Source organism: Hakea prostrata, chromosome 2 (genome assembly GCF_041222555.1).
Source record: "Hakea prostrata isolate BN-2017 chromosome 2, UWA_Hpros_2, whole genome shotgun sequence".
Classification (NCBI taxonomy): domain Eukaryota; kingdom Viridiplantae; phylum Streptophyta; class Magnoliopsida; order Proteales; family Proteaceae; genus Hakea; species Hakea prostrata.
In genome coordinates this window covers 46,435,807-46,458,277 of record NC_142601.1, presented here as the reverse complement: position 1 = coordinate 46,458,277, position 22,471 = coordinate 46,435,807, and the positions used below count along the sequence as shown (strand labels likewise).

Here is a 22,471-nt window from a genome sequence, read left to right as displayed (position 1 = left end):
ATAAAGTGAAACATCCTCATCTAGATCCATCCTATCTATTTTGATTGATTTTACTTGTCAAGTAAATCTTTCCACCAAACCCTATGATCAGATTCGCTCCTCCACTTTCGCCATCCATTGTAAATTTACCAAAGATAAATTTCATAATTTATGAAAATTCAATCATTTGCATATCTATCTAGTTCAACCAAAAGAACATAGTACAATATGCATGATGACTGAAAAAACATTTGCATTCTCATCAAGTTTATATACAATAACAAGATATAAATAGTTTCTTTTACAAAAAACCATTCAATGTTTCCATTTGGAATGTTATAGTTATCATATCCAATATATTTATCAGTTGTATCATCAAATTTGAAATGACAAACCTTCCATAAAAAACATATCATCAGATGTGGAATGATATAAAGAAAACAATAATATCATTGAAACGTGTCAACAATTCTATATTTATTTTTTGGAATAATAAGGTAATCAAGCTTCATACAGAGGTTGCTACATCATCAATTCAGAATGATTTCACAAAAAACTCTATACTCTACAATCATACCAAATTATTTGAAATATGATCATAAATGCTAACTATGGTTAGATAAAATTTGAGCAATTCAAAATAATATATAATTGGATTAAGACCACAAAAACAAATTGTCGGAGAATGATTCGGAAATCATAATAATAGTCTAGTATAGGTTGACGGCATTGAGGTTTTGAGTTGCCTCCTCCTCATTCTGTCCACTAGATGAGAAGACCACAAAAAAAATTGTCAGAGGCACCATGCGCAGCAAAGCCAGCATTGCCTTTTTTGCCACAACAATTGGGGGTTCCTTCTCAGCCTCTGATCCAAGGGTTACCATGTTCAACATCAATAGAATCCCCTCTATCATTGCAGGATGATCATTCAAAGCCTTCATAACAGTAACAAGAACCTATTCATTATCTCTGCAGATTTATAGATGTCATAAGCACCATCATCTAGTATCTTAGGTAGAAGGATGGAATCAACCTATTCTGTTGGCAGGTGATAATGCTAACCCAGTGATGTCGTTGATAGCCAGCTATGAAGGCTTGGCGGGACTAATTTTAAACACAATATGCTATTTGGCATACTTGACACCAGCTTCATATAACTCCTTGGAGTGGTCAGCAAGTCCATCAAGACCCTATTAGTGGCTTCACCATTGGTGCCATAAAGCTCAACTATACCCTTATCAAGCTTAACACGATGACTTACGCTATTTGATGACAAGATTCTAATGGAAGGGAGACCCTTGGTTGTCTTCTAGTTGAAGGTTTCTTCAGAAAGGATTACACAACTAAGGTATCGAGTAGCCTTAGGATAGCAGAAGAGAACTTCAGGTAGAGCATGCGGGTTTTTCTTGACGTTTTCCATATTGATGCTCGATAGTTGCTCCTCTATTGTCTTGGTAAACTCATCAGCAACAAAGATTCCCTTACTTCTAGATATGTCAAAGTACGCAACACCGTTAACGAGGTCACATACATAAATGGATCTAATGATATCAATAAGGGTTTGGAAAATTTCCATCGCTTCACAGCGGCTACTAAAATGACTTGATATACAAGATCTACCGTGTTTTCCTTGTTTCCCCTCATATAAAACTAAATAATCAAGAGAATAAAAAAATGAAAAACATTAAATATCCACTATTGTTAAAGCATTCGCCTAGGTGGCATAGCGGTTTTTGAACTACCTTATTTGTAAACGTTTTCCTGGCTTGTAGATTTTGCCTGGTTTAGTGCCTAGGCATTCCAGTTTCATCGCTTTAAGTATTTTGCCGCCTAGGAGCTAAAGCCGTCCCTTTTTTTATATTTTGTACGTGATTTTTTTTTGAATTTTTTAACATCAAATTTTATTCTACAAAGCCATACATGGATTTAATAGTTACTCATTTCGGATTCAGGAATCAATGATTCATCAAATGGAGAATATTTGGAAATAAAAATAATGTGATTCTATTAATTTATCGTGTTCATAGTCATATATTATGATGATTGATGAGACAAACTTATGTGTGATTTTTTTTTTGAATAATATTTCATAATTAAGATCTTGAATATATTTATATATATTTTTAGTGAATGTGATTGTTGAATGTTTGTTTAGCTTAAAATACAAATTTATAAATCCAAAAGTAGTTGCATTGAAAAAATTGGCCCTAACCGCTTTGTTTGCCATATTGCTATTTAGGCGCCCCTTTATCACCTAATCACCTAGATGGTGCCCCACCACTTTGCTTGCCTTGACAAGTGGTTTTTGAACCGCCTTATTTTCAATCTTTTTTTCACTTTGCATTTTTTCGACCACTTTATCGCCTTGTGCGCCATATTGCCACGTAGACGTCAAAGCTGCCTTTTCTTTGACATTATGTAGATAACTTTTTCTTTTTGAATTTTTTTTTAATATCAAATTTTATTCTGCCGAGCCATATATGATCAAATGGAGAATGATTTGGAAATCAAAATAATAACCTAGTACAAGTTGGTGGTGTTGAGGTTCTGAGTTGCCTCCTTCTCACACTGTCTATCGAATGAGAACAACATGACAGAATTGCCAAGGCACCATGCGCAGGAAAGCCAACACTATCTTTTCTGCCACCACAATTGGGGGTTCCTTATTCTCGGCCTCTAATATGGGGGTCACCATGCTAGGTGTAACAACCCCCGTATTTCTAACCCGGAATCCGTATTGCAGGTCTGAGAACCCGAAGGTCTAGTCAGATTAATTTGTGGAGTGTCTAGATAGAAGTCCATGATCCATACCCCAAACCCATGGATCTGGATTTTCTTGTTGAAGAACCTGCCTTACTGGGAAGTTGGATCTCTGGTAGAAGGCAAGTGGTGTTTGGAGATGTCCGGAATGCCCCCTATGTGTTGGTTAAGGTTAGGTTGTGTTTGGGTTTCAACCCTCTAAGCAAAGCACCCTTGTATAGCAATATACTAGGGGGCGGTTGCTAGTGGCGGTTGATTAAACCAAACGACCGCCGGTTCTTGCTTGCGGGAAAATGCCCTATTTTACCCCCTATTTGTTATAAATAGCAACCATTGCCCTATAAACGCATTATTATGTTCGGGATTGCTATTTTAGGCGATTAGGTGGCAATGGAAACGTGTTGGAAGGTGGGCGAAGTGTTGTTAGTGATCTAGAACCTTTTCCATTTTATTCTTGGTGATTCTGGTGAAGGTAATGAATCTTTATCTGCTATTCTCTTCTTTTTAACCTCTAATTGATATGAACCCATTCCCATTTTGTTAGTGGTTACCCAATTGATTAGTTGTAACTCCCTTTCCAATGTTCTTCATGAGATCCTATCCAGAAACGAATCCCTGCATTTGTTAATGGATGGATCTAATCAAGGGGAGAATTTTGGGTGGTTGATCTTTGTTATAGACCTATTAAGTTTGAAATTTGGACTAAGATCATCCCAAAACGGATTGAAATCGGATGATCAAAAGTTTAATTTTTGGAGTTGGAAACTGTCTGAAATAGGGGCGGTCGCTTGTGGAGGTCGCATAACCTAAGTGACCGGCACAAGCAACCGGCTGGTTTTCAGTGACTGTGTAGGTTTGATTTTGGATTTGTTTTGACTCTTGACTCTTATACATTCTTGTAACCCTATGCCTAGGTGTCCTCTGTTTCTACTAAAAGTCTTATAATTATTATTGGATTGCAACTTAAAGAGGTTCTACTAAATTACAAGGTAAGGACATGCATTTTTATTTATATGCAATTACATATACATGATGATTTAACTGTTCTATTTACTATTCTTTGATCATGTAACTTCCTGTAATTGTATAAAGTATGTGAATCTTATTGTATACTTGTTGTTTGTGGTGTTCCTTGATGTACTTCATCTTCTATGATATTGCACAATTGTCTTGGTATGATGATTAGTGATGTAGTGTAGTTGTGATGGAAGGGGTATTCCATTGGGATATCTTGGCTGGAGATATTAGAGGGTTGTGGTATGGGACACATGCTTACTGATGCCTCTAGTATTATTATGATTATTGGATGACATACCTAGGAGAGTCTAGAATTGCATGGCTAGGTACCCCACATGTTATTACCCTTTCGGCAGGGGAATCGAAGCCGGGTGACCTGTGACAATGGTGACGTGACTTTGTTTCATCCTACAATGGTAACCAGTCCCGTGCAGAGACTCAGTGGTCCACTGTTGGTCATGCATGGTAGGGTTGCATATGTTAGGGTTGGGCTCATGGACGTCCAAGGAGCGGACCAAGTGTCGTGAGGAGTCATGAGAGCATTCTGCCTCAACAATATGTGGATGACCATAGGGTTAAGGAGTGCAGTCCAACAATGGTAGCCAGTCCGTGAGGGTTCTCACTCCTAGGTTGCGAAGGATACTGAACCGAGTTAGTTGGTGTCATAGGGGAAGTATCTGGACTCCATATAGTATGTTACCATTATGACTTGCATTGGATTAGAAACTCCGACATGCGCCAGTACTTATTAGCAATGGTTGTGGTGAGAGAGTGTTGACTTAACCCCAGCCATGGTTTGAGAGCCAAGTGTGGACTTACCCCTTTGCCCAAGATCCCTACAGAGGTAACTAGTCCTTGGCGGATCAGAGTGACTAGACCTACCTAAAGGAGGGCTGGTGTATATCTTAAAGCATGTTAGCTGTTAGAGACTTGCATAGTTAGATCTTAGTAGCATTCATATTTCTGCATACCATCCATATCATTTCATATATGCATTCGTGGATTGTATTGATATATATATATATATATATATATATATATATATATATATATATATGAGAATTGTTTGTTCCTTACTGAGTTTGTCAGAACTCATTCCTTTCATTGTATATATTATATGAGTGTACAGATGGCGGCACAAAATCAGAAGTTGGAGATGATTCATATGAAAGAGCCTTTCCGTATGAAGCTGATGTGGTACAGACAATGGTACATGAACTTGTAGAGCATGAAGCCTCTTAAAGATGCTTGGTGTGCGCTTATAGCACCCATTGATGGCCGACGGAGGCAGATTGCCAGGATTTTGATGATAGTATGGAGAAAGATTGGAGGACCCCCTTTACTTGCTAATTTAGAAAACCAGTTTTTAGATTTAGAAAAGAAAACCGGAAAGAGGATTATTTATTTTATTTATTTTGCTTCCGCTGAACTCGTAATTACATTTGATTCTTTCTTGGATATTTATTGGAGTATTTGGACTCCTGTAACCTTTTTATTAATTATTGCATTTATTCTTGCTCTTGATTGTCTATACTTGTGTTTATTATTATTGATGTGTAAGACCATGGATCCTATGACGGTTCACTCCCACGGGTTGTCGAGCGGATAACCGAGACCGGCGGGTGGGGTGTGACACTAGGTATCAGTAGGATCCCCTCTATCAACACAAGATGATCATTCAAAGCCTTCATAACAAGCAGCAAGAACATGTTCCGTTACCTCTGAAGATTTATGAATGTCATAAGCACCATCGTCAAGTATCTCAGGCTAAAGGATCGGAATCAACCCATTCTAATGGTCGGTGATGGTAAACCGTGCTAACCCAGTGATGTCGTTGATAGCTAGTTTTGAAGGCACGGTATGTTTTGTGAAATTTAAAAGTAACCGCAAGCGCACGGTATCGTGTAGCTAATGGGTCGATCTCAGGGAGATATGCCACTTAGAATTCAACTTCTTAATAGTAATGCGATAGTGGAATGACTCACTTTTTGTTAAACTAATTAACTAAACTAAACGATCCTAATCCATACATATAATGCAATCGAATTGAAATGAAAAATAAAGCAAACACAATCAATCATAAATAAAAGACAGGAAAAAAATGCGAACAATAAAAATAAAAGGAAAAGGGAAGTGATCCGAGTGTCAGCTTTGGATCGAGGGAAGGGGAGTATAATAATAATGACTTTGACCGTGGACCCTTTGCCGTAGCTTACAGTCCGCCGATCGGGGGAATGGATATTAAAGAAAAAAACAAAGTGCATAAAGTAAATAACAAAGCAATAAAAGGAAAATGAAGCCTTAACCAAAGAGAGGCATGCCTGTAGGCATCTCTGATCAAGGATCCAGGGGAAAGGAGAACAATAAATAAATGCTGAAAGTAAATTGCAGAAAGTAAATAACAGAAAGTAAATTGCAGAAAGTAAAATGGAAACCTTAACTAAAGAGAAGCACGACTGTAGGCATCTCTGATTAAGGATCCAGGGGATGGGAGAACAATAAATAAATGCTGAAAATAAATCTTAAATTAAGAATATAGAGGGGTAGATAGAAGTAGAAATGGAGGGAGGAGAGGAGATTAATAAAGAAGGTTACTTACTTGCGAATTGAACAAACGATTCGAATCTCAACCAACCCTAACAACCAGATCTAGATCAAGAATGATCTAAATTTGCAATTGCTAGACCCAGAGAAAAACGAATCTAAAAACTTGAAACTTGAATTGCATTACATAAAAAAATTAAGAGCAAATTGCACTGACACCCCAAAATGAAGGCTTTAAAACACTGACACCCCACTTTATGTTTTAAAAACACAGACACCCCATTCATTAAACACACTAGTCCATTCTGTTAGTAAAACCATTAACCCACTGTTCATTTTTCTGTAATTCCAAAAATGCCCTTACCCTATCTGTTCTCTCTCTCCTCACTCAGATCTCTTCTAGGTACCTTAGCAGCCGGAGAGGAAGCAGCGGCAGCGGAGAGTCATGTGGAAGTGGCTGCAACCGCCTCACCTGCAACAAAACCCGAGCAACTACAACGACATTGCCATTTTTCCTCAATCTTTTGCATAAAGAAATGTTCTTTTTTTCCGCCATTTTTAGAGAGAAACCCACTCATTTTTTCCGCCATTTTTTAGAGAGAAACCCATTCTGCTCAGAAGCAGAACTCTCCGTCCAGTCCAGCCTTGTCGACAAAGAAGATAGATGCCAAGACAAAGAGTGTCTTCACGACTCCAACGCCCATATTTGCTCCAAGCATGCTGTTCTTACCACGAAGATGTGTGGGATGTACAAGATGTCGATACCATTTCCGGTGCCGGTTGGAGGAAATTGAAACCGACGGCGGCGAGCCAGACAAGTAGGACGGCCGATGTGGGGCTGAGGAAGATTTCCTTCCATACACCTTCACCGTGGCTTTGTTTTGGAACAGAGACGATCTCATCGTTGCATTCAGCAGGAATGTTTGCTGCTTCTTCCTCCATGAAACCGGAGGTTTTCTCAAGAACCCGTGTAACACCGCCGAGTCGACCCTGAATTACAAGCCAACGGTGTGATTCTGGCATGGCAGCACACAAATCGCCAAGCAGGGGCGGGCCAATATTAGTGGGTGACCAATAATAACTCATGCTGCGATTCAACGACAATAAAGGACCAGATCCATTCTTCTTCAGTCCATCGTGAGAATCTCCAGATGGCGGTTCTTGTGGAGGGTTCCTGAATGAAGCGGAAAACAGGTTTGGAATTTATTTTGAACGTGAATGGCAATGTCCTTAGGATGTAGTTGCCCGGGGTTTGTTGCAGGTGAGGCGGTTGCAGCCACCTCCACATCGACTCTCCGCTTCGCCGTTGCTTCCTCTCCGGCTGCTAAGGTACCTTCAGGGTGCAGTAGAAGAGATCTGAGTGAGGAGAGAGAATAGATAGGGTAAGGGTATTTTTGGAATTATAAAAAAATGAACAGTAGGTTAATGGTTTTACTAACAGAATGGACTAGTATGTTTAATGAATGGGGTGTTTGTGTTTTTAAAACATAAAGTGGGGTGTCAGTGTTTTAAAGCCTTCATTTTGGGGTGTCAATGCAATTTGCTCAAAAATTAAACCTAAACACTCAATCTAGAAATTAAAATCTCACAAATGCAAGCAAAGAAAACTAAAGAAAGTCTAAATAAACCAAAGAGAGAAGAAAGAGTGCTTCTACTAAGCTCTTAAACATGTCTCCCTTGATGGAGTATGCTCTCCTTTTATAGAGTTTACAGATATGAGGCACAACTGAATTTGAATCAAACTCAAGGTTCCTATCTAACTCAACCAATTAGGGTTTTGATGTACTAATCGGACCGACTTAGAGAAACCAGATGCACAATTCCACCGTTGGATTTGAAGATCAAGAAGTCGTGAAGCTCTCCTCCAAAAATCAGCTCGATTGGACACCGGATGACCGTTCGATGAAGGGCTTGATCGAAACTAGACAGAGACATTCAAAAACCGGATTTTTTGCCTCTTCCTTCTCTAAATATAATTCTTTTTCCTCTTTTTCTTTCTTTAATCAAATCACAAATAAGATATTGAGGTATGCAAGGACTCTTTCTCCATTTGGACTCTCTCAATAATATCTCTGTAGATTTGACTGATAATTTATAATCTCAACCGTAGATCAAATTTGCTTTCTTTATCTCTTCAATATTTTGGAGTTGGCCCATAATCACATCTCTAGTCCATCATGACCCAAATCACGCCCATTTTGGCATTTGAGAATTTGAATGGACCTCTTGACGTATAAAATTGCATGATTCATGCCCAAAACTCCAAATATTTGCTTAAATATTGAAAAGTCCTAAAATCTGCAAAAACAACATAAAACCCAAGGTAGCTCCACTCTAAGTATGTAAAATGCATGCTTTATGTCCTAAGATTTCACACATAAATGTGCTCATCAGTATGACCAATCTTAAACACAGCACGCCATTTGGCATACTTGGCACCAACTTTATAGTACTTTTTTCCAGCGGTGAGCAAGTCCACCAAGACCTTGTGTGGTGGTTTTACCATTGATGCCACAAAGCTCAGCTATACCCTTATCAAGCTTAACACAACGACTTACATTATTTGACGACATGATATTAATGAAAGGGAGACCCTCGATTGTCTTTTGGTTGAAGGTTTCTTCATAAAGGATTACACAACTGATGTATTGAGCAGCCTCAAGACAACAGAAGAGAAAGGACAAGGTATGAACCCACAAAGGTGGGGACCTCTTGCACTGGGTATGACCTTTTTTAGTGCAGAGTCAAAGCCATATCAATGGTATCAATGGAGTATGATATAGTTTATTCAGTAATGGCTTCGTATGGAAAAACTGACATAATTAACTAAATTCTAGTTAGAGGTGTCGTTTATCTAGCCATTTTTCCTCCGTGGGTTGAGTGTTTGGTGCTACCAAGGAACAATGTTTAGAATTTTGCATGGTGGTACATGTTTATTCTTTTTTCTAGTCATATCCTTTGCTTCAGTTGCCATTAAGTATTAAGTGCATTGAACTGTCAACAAAATTTAGTGTCATTAAATAAGATTTAGGAGACAGGAGAATGAATGATAACAGAATATATAATGGCCCGGGAAAAAAAAACCCTAAGTCTTGTAAATTAGGTTTTTCTAGTCTTATTATTCACGCAAGCAAGGTGATGCATGTTACATCTACCCTAGCCGGTATCCATCCACTTGAATACCCGAGGGAGTGATCCATAGTCACTAGATTAGGTTTTAGTTACATTCATACCGTTTTACATAATAACTCAATCAAGAGCAAGAATAACTCAAATGTTTTTATTAAAGAATGAATATATAAGATAAACAAGGATATCAGAAGTATCTCAAACTCTGAGTGGAAACAACATAAAATCTAATCAACAAATCCTCAAAGGAAAGATGGACCGAAAAAGAATAAACTATAACAAAAATTTATTCTTCTAAATTTTCACCTTCTTTTCCAAGCATTTATACACTTGTAACTTCAAGTCGATGTCCAGATCGTAATCCCAACGGCATATAAGGCATCTACTATCATTGTTGATCGGGGTCATAATAGTACTCCATACTGGTACTTAGATCGTACCACAAGCCATAGTCAGTTCCCATTGTTTCCTTAGTTGTGTAATCAATGGGAAATATCTTCAAACTCATGCTCGGGGTTTCTTCTTCACCTGCATTGACATCTATAATAACAAGCCAAGAGGGATGAGCTTTGAAGAACTCAATGAGTAAATTAAAAAACATATACATATCCTTCATTAACACAAAATTAATAACCATAATATGCTAACATGATATGAAATATCCTTAATATGCAATGCAATGCAATAATGATCCTAGACTCTAACAGGTGCAAGTCTCTATCTGGGTAGACACACATTAAGATATAACACCACACCAGCATCCTTTGGGAAGGTCTCGTCACTTTGATCTCTCATGGGTTGGTTACCGGTCTTGAGAGCCCGAATAAGGAGTACAGTCATCCTTCTCAGATCATCACCATGATTGGGGTTTAGGTCACCACACCATAGTACTAGTGAGTGTCAGGGGAAAAACTTAACCCAATGCAAGTCATCTACTTAGTCACATCATTCTAAGTCTAGATAACCCTCCTCATGCTTCTCGCCTTCTTGGTTCAATATCCTTCCCTATTTAGAGTCAACGTATCCTATTGCTCCAAGCAACTCAGATTAAGCCTTCCCTTAATCCTTTTGGTCATCAACATATAATGGGCAGGAAGCTCTCGTGTCCCCTCGTGCTTCTCGCCTTCTTGGGAGCCCACGAGCTCAAGCCTATCATATGCATCCCTACTAATGAATGGCCCCCACGACAATATTGTGTCCCCTCATGCTTCTTGCATTCTTGGGCGCCCACCAACCAAATACCACTATCTCGGGACACTCAACGTCAATACCCCCGCCCGAAGGGTAATGATATGACGGGGTGCCTAACCATATTATCTAAACCTCCTAGTCATAAAAAACAACAACTGTGAAAAGTGTTGAGGGGCATCAAAGGATAGTGTCTCATACCACAACCCCTGATATCCCAAGCCAGGTATTCCCCTATTCACAATCACATCAAACAACAACCTCCCACAAAAGGAAATAAAAGGCACTATTCATTATTCATAATTCACAATCCCAGTTCAAATCTATATATAATAATGATATTCCCAATCTCAACCATATCAATTAGTGATCATGAAATCAACAATAAAACATAATTTCAAAATATTATATGCGTGAGGAAACCATATAACAGTAGAATATGAATCAATATACGTGTCTAGCATTATGTTGGGAATTGAAAATAAGCATGTGTAAATGAGTTTCTGCACCTTGAGGTTTCCAAAAATATTCAAAAGATAGTTTCACATGTCCCAAATAGTCCTACTTTCAAGTTGGTTCAAGGTTATAAACAACCCTAGAAGTCCTATATCGAAAAGAAAAACAAAACTAACATCGCAAGGAGTGGTTGGTCGAATGGGTTGCTTGGGGCAACCAAAGTAGTTGACCATGGGGGGTATGGGTTGCTCGGGCTGGTTTCTCGGGGCAACTAGGCCAATCAACCAGTCTCTGAGTACGGACATAATCTTCTTAGATCGACAATTGGCTTCTAGATTGGATCCCAAACTACATCCAAAGTACATAAAAATTTCTGAAATAATACTAGAAATGATCTAACATTATTTAGGCATTCAACAATGCAAGAGAGTATAAAACCTAGCGAATCAAAAGTTAGGTTTTTTTCTTGTTTTTATTTCTTTGTCTTTATTTATAAAACCTAGTAAAAATTTCCATTGTTTTTATTTTTTGTCTTTATTTCTTCTTCATTCACAAGTCACAAAACTCACAACTTGCTCATCGTCGTCTGTCACCTTTGTTGGACAATTTAATCCATCGGTAAGTTACTTAGTTCATTTTTCATATGATGTCGTAAGTTGAAAATTAAACAAGAAGAAGTTGAAAAAGCTATGCAAAATAAGATTTGCTTCTAACTTTTTAACATTTTGAATCCATTCATAATGTTGAGGATGGCCTAAGAGTAATGGTGGCTTCGTCAAAATGGAGAGCCACCAAACATTACAAGTCTCAATTGTGTGCAATGGTCACTAAAATAATACAAAATTCATAATTTAGGCAAAAATATAAATGATGTATACTTATTTTTTTTTTACCACAATTTACTTCCACCCTCAGGGGGGGTGTAAATGATATATACTTTGATCATAGTCGTGCTTGGTCCGGGAGTGGCTTCCGCCACCCCCTTTGGTGTTGTTCTTTGTCTGTCTTTTGCTTGGTTGATCGTAATGGACCAACAAGTTTATCTTTATCGTGGATAAGCATAGGATTAGGAACATTATTATAAAACAATGCCACAAAAACCCATCAAAGTACAAGAAAATACTAGAATTGTTTGATAGTAAAACACTGACAAACATAGTATATCATGTACAAATGATTTTTATATTTTATTGTTTTAAACAATGTTTTGTAGATTAATAAACTATAGGACAAATATTTATATTTTTTATATATTTGTCTTATTTTTATTATCTTAGATGTATAAATCTAAAAAAAAAAAATTATCTTAAATAATAAGTTTTTTGTTTATTATTATTATTATTATTTGTATGGAATTATAGAGGCATGAAAACTCTTAATTTAATTACAAAAAATCAGTTCGTTTTTTATTTTTACAAAGACTAAACCCTTCTTGTTCCCCCATATTTTTGCTCTTGTAATCAATTGTATTAAAATACATATTAAACTCATAAAATACAATTACCGTACATAAATTATTGAACCAATTTATGAGAAACATACTACTTGTTGTATGGACTAACAAGATTAATTACTGTATGTAACCGTATATATCCAACTTTCTAACTATTATCCTGACTCATTATCTTCTCTCATCAATCATTTTCCATAGTAATTGTGACTTGTCTTCCTTGATGAAGAGGGGTTTAAGGGAGGAAAACAACAATATTTCCGTATTTATCAAAATAAAAAAATAAAAAATTTCCGTTGCCGGGACTTGAACCCGGGTCTCTCGGGTGAGAGCCGAGTATCCTGACCAACTAGACTACAACGGATTGATGCTAGATGGTTTTCGTTTTATATTGAAATACGTATAGGACATGCTTTCATCCTGGGATGAGATGAGGATGGGGGAGGAGCAGGAAGTACCACCTGAGACCTGACATGCCATATTTACTGAACGCAAGGTCCCGCTTGGCCTAGTCTTTGAACCTTACCTATCTCAATTCTCAACCTTGACTTTAGTTATAATTTCCAACCCTATTATGTGTTCAAGGTTCGATGTTTTTCTAGTATAGCACCTGGTGGTATGATTTTATGTACAAGTATTAATTAAGACCAATGGACTTGGAATGGACCATTATTCATCAACTTTTCTCTGCTGCTGAGGTTGATGCATGCTATTCTTCGAATACGGTTACCTCTCTTTCCTAACCCAGATAGGCTGTTGTGGGGTGCAAATTAATAAGAACAGGGTTTTTTTTTCAGTTAAGAGTGCTCATCATCAACTGTGTAAATAGCAGAAGTTGGTGGAGGATCGAGCCGCTTCATTTCGGGTGTTCCCTCATGTTGTTGTTCCTCGGGTGTTATGGAAAGCAATTTGGAATGGTATCACTGGTCCTAAAGTCAAGAATTTTATGTAGAAATTGTGTTTTATGAAAAGGCGCGCAAGTTAATATTGATCACTTCTGTCATAGATGTGGTGATCAGATTGACTCTGAAGAGCATATGATTCTAAGATGTCAATTCGCAAGTGTTGTCTGGCATGCTTCCCCTCTGTCGCTGATTCTCTCTAACAGTTCAGATATTACCATGCTTGAGTGGATTTCAAAAGTGGATTAAGTTGGTGCAGGAAGATAAGAAGTTGGGTAAGGAGGTATTTTGTCAGGGTGCATATATTTGCTGGGATATTTGGAAGGCAAGGAATGTAGACCCTGTAACAGTAGCACAGCTAGCTTCTATGGCTTTTCATGAATTTTGGTCAGCTCATTAGTGTTCTGATTAAGGTTAGATTCAATGGGCTCCTCCTTCTCGTGGGTGGATTTCATTGAGTTGTGATGCTGCGTTGAAGTAGGACCAATATGGTTCATTTACTGCTATTGGCTATGTTCTAAATGATTGATGTTCTGAAGTCTTGGGAGCTTTCTCTGAGTCAGTGTTCTTCTCTACTACTAACTGCAAGGAGTGGTGCTTGCTGTTAAAACTGGTATACTTCAGGATCTGCTGATATTCATGAGAAGGTTTTTGTTGAATCCGACCATCAAACTCTAATTAAAGCCATTACTAACCTTGGCTTTTTGGTTCCTTTAAGATCTAGTAACTAAAAATAATCCCAACCCATCAAAAAGGAATTCCTACATCTTTCCCAAAATTGAAGCGTATTGAGCACCTTAAAGCCCCAATGCACTTATAGAAAGAATTTAATTTGGTGCTACAGTATACATTGTTCATCTAATACAATACATGCATATAAGATTACATCCTAACTTCTATCATTTCCTTCGATAAATGCTCCTTCTTACAAATTAATTGAGATTTGAAACAAAATGAATGGTACTTTATAAAAGAGAACATAGAAAATCTGCTAGTAAAAGCTACCCCTCTAAACCATCTACTCTGGCATGGATACTGTTGTGATGTTAGAGAACGAGTACAAACAACAACAACAACAACAACAACAATAAGCCTTTTCCCAACTAAATGGGGTCGGCTACATGGATTCTTGCCCTCCAATCGATTATGTTCAAGGCCATGCTAGATATAAGGCCTAAGCTATACATATCCTTTCTCACCACTTCTCCTAAGGTTATCTTAGGTCTACCCCTAGCTTTTCTAGTTCCTTCAATATGGATTATATCACTTCTCCGAACAGGAGCATTTATAGGTCTCCGTTGAGCGTGGCCGTGCCACCTCAAGCGACTTTCTCTAGCTTATCCTTATGGGAGCAACTCCCGGCCAACTCTAATATGATCGTTTCTTATCTTATCCATCCTAGTTTTGCCACTCATCCATCTTGCATTCTCATTTCTGCTGCACTGGTTTATCTATATGATTCTTTTTATCAGCCCAATACTCTGCACCGTACATCATAGCTGGTCGGACAACGGTCCTATAAAATTTTCCTTTAAGCTTTAATGGAATACACCGATCACATATGACCCCGGATGCACCTCTCCACTTCATCCACCCTATTTTAATTCTTTGGGAAACCTCATCTTCTAAATCACCTCTTTTACTTATGATTGAACCTAGGTACCTAAAACAATCACTCTGAGGAATCTCTTTATCGTCAAGTATCATCACTTCATTATCTGCCCGATCATGACTAAAGTTACAAACTAGATATTCTGTCTTCGATCTATTAAGTTTAAAGCCTTTTGATTCCAAAGCTACTCTCCATGATTCTAATTTGGTATTAATCCTCACTTGGGTCTCATCAATCAACACAATATCATCCGCAAAAAGCATACACCAGGGGACCTCATCTTGAATGTCTTTGGTTAATTCATCCATTACCAGTTATTGAACCACCTGTTCACTGACGCTACCTTGACGTCTCTACAGAACACTAAAGATAAAGAATTCAACATCCTTGACTCAGAAGGTTTTTTTCCATAAACATTCATGTTTCTTTAAAATTAAAAACTGACAATAGATTTTTTTAAAAATAAGGCTCAGAACATCGAATTGTTTTGAATTTCTACTTACAGAAGATCTCCATAGAGGTAGACCCAGTGCTGTCAGAAAACTGAGAATCTCCCTCATGGACACACAGGAACTTGGCTTGGACACTCAGAAGGTATGAAAACCGTAGAATAGTTGGTCACTCCTGGGCAAGATGTCCGCTCGAGCGTAACCAAAGTATTTCATGTCGAAAGACAGATGAATATAACCCTGAGAAGTGATTCACAACATGTCAATTGTGTATCCAAAAGGCATCTAAAATCGAAGATAAATTCTTCCCAGTCAATTTTAGATGCCCTTTTGGAATTTCATTTGCCCTGTGGCGAATGGCTTCTGAGGGTCAAATGATATTCATCTGTTTTTGGACATGAAATACTTTGATTACGGTCGGAGCGGATATCTTGCTGAGGGTTCATCTATCTAGAAGCCCAGGACGTGAACAACTATTCTGCAGTTTTCATACCTGTTCAGAGTATCCAAACCAAGTTCTTGGGTATCCAAGAGGGAGATTCTGAGTTTTCTGACAATAGTGGGTCTATATCTGATCAGATGGAAATCTTCTGTAAGTAGAAATTCAAAACAATTCGATTCTAAACCATAACCATCCATATCTGGTTGGCCTTTTCATCCAATTTTTTTTCGTTATTCCTCCATTAGACCCGGGAGATAATTTAAGGATTTCAGAAATGAAATGAGGTGGGTGAAGGAATGAGAGCTTGTGTACGTAAGTCCCAAGTACCGTTACAGACGAGGTTTTTGACCAAAAGATTAGAACCCTGCAGAAGTGAAATAGGAATGGTGAAATTAGAGATGGAGGGGATCTAGGGGTCATGCCAAAAGAAAGTAGTATCACCCTTCCAATTCCAATGATCTTTTGAGTATTGTGGGAGAGTCTTAGCAATGCCGTTCCCATGATAATTCGTTCATTTGTTCTTCATGGTCTTAGCAATGCCGTTCCCTTGATAATTCGTTAATTTGTTCTTCATAGTATCAAATAATTCTAACAATCGTCATAGTCATGTCTGAGGCTATTGGACAACTTGTAAAACACGAAACAATTTTGGAAAATTATATACGCTATGCACTGAGACAATTTGATCAAGTTACATGTAGACTTTCCTAATTACAAAGAAGGAGTCCAAAACAATTTGAACGTCTCAAACTCATTTAAAAATCTTAAAAAGTTGTTATCAATTTTGAATTTGAAAAATCAAACTAGAAAACTATGGATAACAGGTGACTCTTAACAATCATCATAGCCATGACTATGAGACAATCTCAGCCTTTTCAAGTTTTCAATCAATTCGTGGGTAAGGCCTAGGTTTTTTATTTTGCCAAATTTAACTTCTTTTTTTTTACATTTTTTTTATGAGGTTCATCCGGGCCAGCTTGCATGCACCACGATTACATCCTCAAATTAATGCCGCCAAATGGGTGCGAACCCAAGACCTCCCCGTGGGAGGTAGAGTCTTTAACCGCTTTACTAACCCATCATTGGCAGGGTAAGGCCTAGGTAATTCAACCGTGATCGCATTTTGGTGGAATCTGATCATTAAGCTATATATTCATATTTTTTCTTAATCTTATAGAATAGGAATAATTATTCTTGTCCCATGTACTTTACTACTTTAAAAATTATTAATTTAACCTTTAACTTTGTCTACAATTACTAATGTCCCCTGCGGTTAAGCTTAGTTAGTTTACTGATGATGTGGCATTTATATATTTTTTCAAAATTCTAAAAATAACCCTAGAGTTATCTCTTTGCTTATTTTTAAGAAGATTTAATCTTAAATCAATTTTCTTCTCTAAAAGGAAATCACCTAATAAAGGAAAGATATGATTTTTCATTTTTCTTCTCTAAAAAAAATTATCAAATAAAAGAAAGATGTGATTGAATAAAACTCAAAATAGAGCTTAAGAGATTCAACAACTATAAGCATGTGAGGTCTAGGGTTCACACCCATCCGGCGACGTTTCATTTTCAATATTAAAAAAGCACTAGTACCAAAAAAAAAAAAAAAAAAAAACAACTATAAGCATGTGGCCCCACCATTTCTTGAATTAAATTCTCCAAGAAAATAAAAGAAAAATAATTTCAGGACAACACTTCTATTAAAGTTGAACTTTATTTGAAAATCCATGTGATTTATATTTTTTTAGTGTAATAGTAAGACCTTCATTAACAAGTATTACACACTAGCAAATATTGATTATTTGATTTCATGTATATTATTTTAGATGATTAATTTGTTATCGCTCCTTATGTTTATAATTGTTTTATATCAATTTACCTTAATATTATAAGAGAATGAATATGTTGCACCCTTTCCTTTAATTTCTATAATTTTGACGATTTTATATATTTTCTAGCAAATTCTAATTAAGATTTATAACTTTTGTTTCTAAGAAATTATCAATCAAATATGCAAGGGTATTATTGAAAAATTCTATGAAGAAAATGTTAATGGAACCAGATGGATTATATTCCACTCTAGAAAGGAAAGTTTTGTTCATCAAGTTACAGTGCACTCTAAAAGCTTCTTCAAGACAAAAACATGGAGAGAAGGATTCCTTGCATGCTTCAAGATTTTATTTTCTACTTGGGAAGAAGGAAAAAGAGGAAAAAGAATCTTATTCAAAGAAGGAAGAAAGAAAAATTCAGTTTTTGAGTGTCTCTGTCCAATTTCGATCAAGCCCTTCATCAGATGGTCATCTGGTGTTCAATTGAGCTAATTTTTGGAGGAGAGATTCAAGACTTCTTGGCCTTCAAATCCAACGATGGAATTGTGCATTTGAGCTCTCTAAGTCAGTCCGATTTGTACGCCAAAACCCTCCTTGGTTGAGTTAGATTAGGAAACTAGAATTATATCAAATAGAGACTAGCCTATAAATAGGGAAGGGCACTCTAGGAAAAACGTTTTTGGACTTGGAGGAGAGCGTAGAGGAAAATTTTTGAAGACGTTGGTTGTCGGTTGTCTTTGGAGACTTGGAGCTTGGGAATGAGTTTTTCTTCATCCTCTTTTAATGTTCTCGAACTCTTCTGATGTTTTTAACTTCTAGAATGAACTAATTTAATTTTTCTAGAGGTCAGATGTAGCTTATCTTTGAATTTCCACTCTTGAATTCATCAATATAATTCTGAATGTTGTTTTTTTTTTTTTTATTGAGTTTTTACTTCTGTTCTTAATGCTTTTGATTAATTGGCTACTAATCAACTGATTCGTTAATCATAATGAACTTATAAGAAAATTTATGTGCTTAGTTCATTGGCGTAAATGCAATGAATTACACGTAGTAGAAATATACTTACATGTTTTGTGTAGTTATTACATGGGAATCCATAGAATTTAATGATTTCTAAGTTGTTTTAACCCACATAGAAATAGTGGGTTTGCAATTGAGAGAATTTTTATTAGTATTCGAGAGAGCCTAATAGATAGGGAAGGGGATCTCGACTATCAATCAAGAAAAAATATTTCAGATTATAAAGATGGATCCAAGGGTGGGAATGATTAGTTATGGTGAAATTTAACCCTGAGGTTTTTAGCTATTAACAGATCTCAATTTAAATTTCAATTTGCATTATACTCTAGAATAAATATGTTCCTTATTATTTATTCGAATAAAATTGTTATAATTAATTTGATACTTACTCTACAATCCTCGAGGGAATAATTCTTTTATCATTACATTACTTGTTACGGAAGCATATACTTATGTTGTTATTTTTCACAACAAGTTTTTGACGCCATTGTCAAGGACTATTCGATTAATATCAATATCAGTTATTGCTGGTTTTAGTTTGAAAATTTGTTATTTTTTTATTATTTTATTTTATTCGTAGTTGTGAATTGGATTTTTTTTCCAGGTCCTTTTGATTTTGCAAGAAAAGGAGAGGAAACAATAATTTACTTCATTTCGATCCTGAAATTGAAGCAACTTGTCAAAGGAACTCAAAAGCAAAGAAAGACAAAAAAAACTCATCTTCCACTTCTAGAGCAATGGATCCGAAAAATATTCCACCACATCTTGAAATTGAAACACCAAAGCACAAAACTTTCGGAGAGTATATTGCTTCAATTGTGAGAGATAATAGGACAACTATAAGGCGTCCAACTATAGTAGCTAATAATTTTGAAAGCAAGACTGCTATCATCACAATGGTGCAAAATAATCAATTTTTTGACTTGTCTAGTGAAGACCCAAATCTTCACATCAATTGGTTTTTGGACATTTGCGACACATTCAAGAGCAATGGTGTTACTAATGATGCCACTAAAATTGAGATTGTTCCCTTTTTCATTAAGGGACAAGGCCAAGAGTTAGTTGCATTCTCTACAACTAGGATCCATCACTACATGGGATCAAATGACTCATAAATTTTTGGTAAAATTCTTTCCACCAGCTAAGACTGCTAGTTTATTTATAGATATTTCTATTTTTTTGCAGTATGATTCGAAATACTATTTGAGGCCTGGGAAAGATTCAAAGACTTGCTAAGGAAATGCTCACAAACCATGGAATAGAGCAATGGAGGCAAGTTCAGATTTTTTATGATGATCTATCTAATCCAACCTTAACATTAGTAGATGCCACAGCAGGAGGATCAATCATGAACAAGGATCTAGCAAAAATTTTTGATCTTTTGGATGTTATGTCCTCAAATACATATCAAAGACTAAGGGATAGACTTTCCCTAAAAAGAATTATGCAGAGGAATGACATTGATCTCATGACAGCCATAGTCGTCCAACTTGAAGCATTGACAAAGAAAGTGAGTTGTTAGCAACTCAAGGCACTAAACCTCCAGCTGTAATATGCAACTATTGTGAGGGAACACATTATAGCAATGAATGTCAAATAGGTAATCCTTTTGAGTAAAAGCAGTTAGAGCAAACAAAATATGTGAGGAACTTTAATCGACAAAATAATCCATATTCCAATACATACAATCCAAGGTGGAGAAACCATCCAAATTTTGGATGGAAAAATAATCAAGACACTGAAAGACAACCTGAAAATCAACAAGCTCAATCACTTTAGAAGAAAGCTCCAAGAGAAGATGCTCTTGAGAAAATGGCTATAGTTTCTTCACAATTTATGCAGAAGCAAGAGACCACCAATTAGAATATTTTTACATCAATTAAAAATTTAGAAGTACAAATGGAGCAAATCGCCCATGGGATGAATCAAAGGCAAAAGGATCATTGTCTAGTAATATTGAGACAAATCCCAGAAAGCATGCAAATGCTATTGAGCTTCAAAGTAGAAAAGTATTAGAGGAACCTTTCAAGAAAACTGTAGTAATTGAAACCCTTCTGAGGCGGTTCAAGATGAGCAAGAAGATGCAGAGGAATACGTTAAGGAGGAGGAGAAGCAAAAATCCAAATTGTTCCAAACAATCCATCACCTTATAATCCACCTATTTCATATCCTCAACAATTCAAGAAGCAGAAACTAGATAAACAATTTTCTAAATTTCTTGATGTATTTAAAAAATTGTATATTAATATTCCTTTTGCAGATGCTTTATGTCAAGTTTATGAAAGACATTCTTTGTAACAAAAGAAAACTTGAAGATTATGAGACTGTAGCATTGACAGAGGAATGTAGTGCTATTCTACAGATGAAGCTTCCACCTAAGCTAAATGATCCAGGGAGTTTTACAATTCCATATACTATAGGAAATTCTCATTTTAATAAGACTTTATGTAATATTGGTGCTAGTATTAATTTAATGCCTTTATCTATTTTTAGGAAACTAGGCATTGGAGAAGCTAAACCTACCACAATGTCACTTCAAATGGTGGATAGGTCGATTAAATATCCGAGGGAAATCATTGAAGACGTCATGGTTAAAGTGGATAAGTTTATATTTTTAGCGGATTTCTTATTATTGGATATAAAAAAAGACCAAGACATACATATTATTCTTGGTAGACCATTCTTGGCGACTGGGAAGACCCTGATAGATCTTCAAACAGGGGAACTTACTATGAGAGTGCAAGATGAGAATATCACATTCAATGTATTCAAAGCCATCAACTTTCCAAATGAAGCAGATATTTGCTTCAGAATTGACTCTATTGAGAGGTGCACAAAGGAGGTATTTCGAATAAGCTATCCAGCTAATCTAGTTGAGGCTTGTTTGGTGGGTGTGACAAATGCATAAAATAAAAGAATTTCTGAATGGGAGATGCAGTTAGAAGCTTTATCACCTTTATTCGTTCACAAATCAATTGAAGATCTTAGGGTGTGAGATACAAAATTAATGCCGTCTATTGTCAATCCTCCATTATTGAATTTGAAACAATTTCTAACACACTTGAAATATGCATTTCTAGGTGAGTCATCCACAATTCCCATCATAATTTCAACCTCTTTGAATGAAAACCAAGAAGAGAAGCTTCTAAAGGTATTAAGGGCTCATAAAAGAGCTATTGGATGGTCTATTGCTAATATAAAGTGTCACACCCCACCCAGCCGGATCTGGTCATACCCGTATACCCGTGGGGTGATATACCGCAAGATCTAGGTTCAGTGACATTTCCATACAATACATAAAGTAAAATTAAATGGACAGGAGATAAACCAGTTCAAGCATTTAATAATCAAGAATGAAAATAAAGGATTACAATATCCAAAACTTCCTTTCAAAAACTAAACATCAGAGTTCTAAGAAAAGAAAGAATGTATAATGTTGCAACAAAAATAATCTAAAGAAACTCTAAGGAAAGGAATCTCCATAATGGCAGTCCTGGCACAAACAAGAAGCGTCATGTGCCTCCACTTCTTCTCCAAATACTCCATCCTGATAATCACTTGACAAAGGATCCTCAACGATAGTGGGGTCCTCATAACCTATAGAGCAGTCTAAAGAACAAACAAAAATAAAGGAATGAGTTCATAGAAAACTGAAGAGAAACTCTATGCATGACTTAGGCCTTGTATT

At 36.5% G+C, this 22,471-nt stretch overlaps 1 protein-coding gene, 1 non-coding gene and 1 pseudogene across 2 annotated transcripts; 1 reads left to right on the top strand and 2 right to left on the bottom strand.

Moving 5' to 3' along the window:
- Positions 1 to 689: 689 nt before the first annotated feature.
- On the bottom strand, positions 690 to 8,873 carry LOC149024498 (fructose-bisphosphate aldolase 6, cytosolic pseudogene; annotated as a pseudogene).
- Positions 8,874 to 12,814: 3,941 nt separating this feature from the next.
- TRNAE-CUC (transfer RNA glutamic acid (anticodon CUC)) lies at positions 12,815 to 12,887 on the bottom strand. The gene has a single exon. It is a non-coding gene; the product is annotated as a tRNA-Glu (tRNA).
- Positions 12,888 to 20,227: 7,340 nt separating this feature from the next.
- On the top strand, positions 20,228 to 21,691 carry LOC149024496 (uncharacterized). Its single transcript, XM_089143484.1, has 2 exons — positions 20,228 to 20,293; positions 21,044 to 21,691. Exons 1-2 carry the CDS (start codon positions 20,228 to 20,230, stop codon positions 21,689 to 21,691), a joined length of 714 nt encoding a protein of 237 aa, XP_088999610.1.
- The last annotated feature ends 780 nt before the right edge of the window (positions 21,692 to 22,471 follow it).

Excerpts from the sequence above, each read along its gene's own strand:
- LOC149024496 (XM_089143484.1), top strand. The coding sequence starts at position 20,228 with ATGCAGAGGAATGACATTGATCTCATGACAGCCATAGTCGTCCAACTT. Across the intron at positions 20,294-21,043 it reads TTGAAGCATTGACAAAGAAA|ATGCTTTATGTCAAGTTTAT; the intron begins GTGAGTTGTTAG and ends TTCCTTTTGCAG.